Below are 5,004 nucleotides of genomic sequence, written 5' to 3'. Positions count from 1 at the left end.
TGTTTCTTCCCCCTTCTCCTAAACTATTTCAATGTACACATCTTCTCCTCATTATTTTACTTTTATCCTTTTATGTTCATTAAAACTTAGTTTCAACAACATTTCTGCCTCGGTATTTCAATCTTCAGTTTTCAAATTTACCAAATAACAAATAAAAAATTTATTTTAAATGATAAAACGGTTGAAAATATTTACAAATACTAGCAAAATATTACCTTCTATTTGCTTATTGTGATAGAATATTATTTGTGTCTATCATCATATAGACACACATACTAAATCTATCGTAGTCTATCACAGTCTTTTACATATGGACCGTGAAATTTTACTACATTTATATATTTTTTTGTTCGCTTTCCTATATTTGAAAACAACCATAATAAATAAACAAAACATAATTCTATTGATTGCATATGTAACCTACGAGAATAATTTGTAAATATGATAATTTTGTAAATTTAAAATTAATAGGTTTTTAAGATATAAATTTGAATTTTGTGCTCAATAGAATTTTTAATTTTTAATTTCTAGTAGTAGTCGTCGTCGTAGTAGTCGTAGTAGTAGTAGTAGTAGTAGTGATTGTAGTAGTGGTGGTCGTGGTAGTCGTAGTCGTGGTGGTGGTAGTCGTAGTAGTCGTAGTCGTAGTCGTAGTAGTGGTAGTTGTAGTAGTCGTAGTGGTAGTCGTAGTAGTCGCAGTAGTAGTCGTAGTGGTAGTCGTAGTAGTCGCAGTAGTAGTCGTAGTGGTAGTCGTAGTAGTCGCAGTAGTAGTGGTCATAGTAGTCGCTGTGGTCGTAGTGGTCGTCGTCGTGACTAATAGTGGTAGTAGTAGTAGTGGTAGTAGTAGTAGTAACAGTCGTAGTAGTCGTATTGGTAGTGGTAGTAGTGGTAGTGGTAGTGGTAGTAGTAGTAATGGTAGTGGTAGTGGTAGTAGTAGTGGTAGTCATAGTCGTAGTAGTCGTAGTAGTAATTATTAATAAATAAATAAATAAAAAGAAAAATAATATTTTTTTATCCATAGGTTTTGGATTTAGTTTCTAATTGGTTGTTTCAAAATGTTATATATTTAATTCTTAAGTTGTGAGTTTGAGATCAATTTAGTCCCTAAGTCTAAAAATGATTTTACCCTCGAGATTTGAGTCTTATTTCAATTTGGTTCATTGGTTTTAAGATTTTACATTTTTAATTTCAGTTTTTCATTAAATACTCAATTCCAATTATTGACGTCAATATCTCTTAATTAATTTAAAATAATTATCTAGTGAAATTTTAACGCAATGAAAATTAGTGAAACATAATTATTTATAATTATATTAATTATTTTAAATTTTTTAACATAGTAAAAATATTTAATGAAAATTCGAGATTAAAAGTAAAAATTTTGAAATCTAAAGATCAAATTAAATCAGACTCAAATATATAAGATAAAATTATAATATTTTAAAATTTAAAGACTAAATTAAAATTAAGGATTAAATGAAGAATATTTTGTAACTATAGATGAAATAGAAGAAATAGAAACTAAATGTAAAATGTAAAAACGTATTTTTCAAAGAAAAAGGGAAAAGAAAAGAAAAGAAAAGAAAACGTTAGTCTAAACCGTCTATCCAGAAAAAGGCACGCCAAAGAGTGAAATTTGCGAAAGGAAATTTTGCTTGGTTCTTGAAGATGGGGGTTTCGCCAACAATTTGTGGCGGTAAAATACGCAACCAAATTTTCCGGTAAGAGTGGTCGCTCTTCTTTTCTTCCCTTCCTCAACAGACAATCCCTTTGGAATTTTCAAGGTGAAAAAATTTCTCTCTCTGACCTTGCTTGAATCATTATCTTCTTCACTGAAGCTTCATCCGGCTCTCGTTTCTACTACTTTTATTACTCTGGAACGCCGTCTTTTCCTTAACTTATTTCATTTTGGATATGCTTCCTCACTTCCATGGCCGGAATTTTTTTCAAGTTGTTTAGAAGTTGAGATAATTTACATTCCTAGTTGTACCTGTGCTCTTTTTTTCGCATTCTTGTTCTCTGCAACCCACTGTATCTTGTAAGAGTTTAATTATTAAGTATTGAAATGACTGTCTCCTGTATTCCAACTTGCCAATTCACTCTCACGAAACCAAGCTCCACCTTTTCCAATAATGAATTCATAAATCAACCCCACCCTCTTTCTCTTTTGTCCAAATGTACATCTCTCAGGGAGCTCAAGCAAATTCAAGCCTATACCATCAAAACCAATCTTCAGAATGACGTCTCTGTTCTCACCAAGCTCATTAATATCTGCACACGCAACCCCACAACTTCGTCCATGGACTATGCCCACCATCTGTTCGATCAAATTTCTGACAAGGATATTGTCCTCTTTAACATAATGGCACGTGGTTATGCTCGCTCTAACTCTCCAAATCTTGCTTTTTCTCTTTTTGCTAAAGTCCTTTCCTCTGGCCTTCTTCCTGATGACTACACATTCTCGTCCCTTCTCAAGGCGTGTGCGAGTTCTAAGGCCTTCAAACAAGGTATGGAGTTGCATTGTTTTGCTATTAAACTTGGACTGAATCATAATATTTACATATGCCCAACCCTCATAAATATGTATGCGGAGTGCAATGACATGAATGCTGCGCGTGGAGTGTTTGATGAAATAGAGCAGCCATGTATTGTTAGCTATAATGCAATTATCACGGGTTATGCTCGAAGTAGTCAGCCTAATGAGGCATTGTCTTTGTTTAGAGAATTGCAAGCGAGTCATCTTGAGCCTACTGATGTTACTATGCTTAGTATAATTATGTCATGTGCTCTGTTGGGAGCACTAGACCTGGGAAGGTGGATTCATGAATATGTTAAGAAGAAAGGGTTTGATAAATATGTGAAGGTGAACACTGCACTTATAGATATGTTTGCGAAATGTGGAAGTCTAGCTGATGCTATTTCTATCTTTGAGGGCATGCGTGTGAGAGATACACAAGCTTGGTCTGCAATGATAGTTGCATTTGCAACTCATGGGGATGGTTTGAAAGCTATCTCAATGTTTGAAGAGATGAAGAGGACAGGAGTTCGACCCGATGAGATCACTTTTTTGGGGCTTTTGTATGCTTGTAGTCATGCTGGGCTCGTAGAACAAGGTAGAGAGTATTTCTATAACATGTCTAAAAACTATGGAATAACTCCAGGGATCAAGCATTATGGGTGTATGGTGGATTTGCTTGGTCGAACAGGTCGTTTAGATGAGGCTTATAACTTCATAGATGAATTGGAAATTAAGCCCACGCCTGTACTCTGGCGCACCTTGTTATCTGCTTGCAGCACCCATGGTAATGTGGACATGGCAAAGCGGGTTACCGAAAGAATTTTTGAATTAGATGACTCCCATGGAGGGGATTATGTTATATTATCGAACTTGTGTGCTAGAGTAGGAAGATGGGAAGATGTGAATCATTTGAGGAAATTGATGAAAGATAGAGGGGTGGTGAAGGTTCCTGGGTGTAGTTCTGTAGAGGTAAACAATGTAGTACATGAGTTCTTCTCTGGAGATGGAGTTCACTGCATTTCAGTAGAGTTGCGCCGAGCACTTGACGAGTTAATCAAAGAAATAAAGTTGGTGGGATATGTTCCTGATACATCTTTAGTATATCATGCTGATATGGAAGAGGAAGGGAAAGAACTTGTCCTGAGATATCACAGTGAAAAATTGGCCATGGCTTTCGGGCTCCTAAATACACCTCCCGGTACAACGATAAGGGTAGTCAAGAATCTCCGTATTTGTGGAGATTGCCATAATGCTGCAAAGCTTATATCTTTAATTTTTGGGAGGCAAATCATTATTAGGGACGTTCAACGATTCCATCGATTTGAAAATGGGAAATGCTCCTGTAGTGATTTCTGGTAATAGAATATGTTGGAGTCACATGCCATTCTTACCGTTAATGTTTCTTTCCTGAAATGGCGATGGTTTGGGTTTCATTTAGTATAACTTCATGGGGGACCTTCATATTTTTATAGCAACCAGGGAATTCAGAGAAGATTGGTTTGAAGATTGGACCTCCCCATTTATTTAATTTGGAATTCATGTAGTATAACTTCATGGGGGCCTTTATGTTTTGTATAGCAACCAAGGAACTCAGAGCAAGATTGATTTGAATGTTGGACCTCTCCATATATTTTTTTCATATATTTACCAGTGTAGCATTGATCATTACATGTAATGGATCAAATTTAAGTATATAACCATTGGATGAACATATTTTGTTTGACAACCTGAACTGACATGTACTATTTTTTTTTAAGTTGGAGGTTAAAATCTTCATACCCCATATTAACCATTGGATGAAAATTTTTCTACGTCATCAATTGACTGATTTAGAAATAACATACCATCAACTGACTTGTTTCCTATACTTCCTTTGACAGTCGACCATGGATTTTGGTTGCTATCTATGGCCAAGTCATTATTCTCCTTCTAATTACAATCAGACCACAGAAGTTGAATGGTGAACTTTACCATCTATTACCATTCCTTATTTACTGCAGTAGCTAAGTTCTAGAAGCAGTACAGAAGATTAAACATTGGAGACTCATAAAGTTTGTTCCAAATTTCCAATTATGACTGTTTTTAATTTAATGTGTTACCTATATTTAGCGTGGACTGCTCTCTAGAGCATTGTCAATGTCTTTCCATGTACTAATTTTTTAATTGTTTCTTTAATAAATTATTTATCATGAATTTTGCATGTCCTTGTGAGTCGTGAAAATTTTAATATTTATTTGATACTCGAGATTGAAAATATCAATGTGGATGGAAATATTGAGGTCCTAATTTTATGGGAATATTAATGTAAATATTGATATCCATGGAAATTTTTGAAAACTATATAAAAATTTATGGAAATTGTTATGATTAGATAATGAAACTTTGATTGTGGTTGAATTAAACTATAATTGACCATTTTAATCATCATTTCTATCAAGTAAGATAACGTTTAGATGTATATTGTAAAGTATATGTGTAAATATCGATAC

The 5,004-nt window shown here is 34.3% G+C and overlaps 1 protein-coding gene and 1 long non-coding RNA gene across 2 annotated transcripts; both read left to right on the top strand.

Moving 5' to 3' along the window:
* The first annotated feature begins 1,640 nt into the window (after positions 1 to 1,640).
* LOC150035249 (uncharacterized) lies at positions 1,641 to 4,715 on the top strand. Its single transcript, XR_016530428.1, has 2 exons — positions 1,641 to 1,781; positions 4,396 to 4,715. It is a non-coding gene; the product is annotated as an uncharacterized LOC150035249 (long non-coding RNA).
* OTP85 (Pentatricopeptide repeat (PPR) superfamily protein) lies at positions 1,775 to 4,241 on the top strand. The gene has a single exon (XM_039037121.2). The coding sequence runs from the start codon at positions 2,063 to 2,065 to the stop codon at positions 3,872 to 3,874; it is 1,812 nt and encodes a 603-aa protein (XP_038893049.1). The 5' UTR covers positions 1,775 to 2,062; the 3' UTR covers positions 3,875 to 4,241.
* Positions 4,716 to 5,004: the final 289 nt, after the last annotated feature.

Source organism: Benincasa hispida, chromosome 7, assembly GCF_027475165.1.
Source record: "Benincasa hispida cultivar pf3 chromosome 7, pf3_genome.v1.1, whole genome shotgun sequence".
Taxonomy (NCBI): Eukaryota; Viridiplantae; Streptophyta; class Magnoliopsida; order Cucurbitales; family Cucurbitaceae; genus Benincasa; species Benincasa hispida.
Note: the sequence above shows the minus strand (reverse complement) of the source record. Positions and strands in the feature narration are given on the sequence as shown.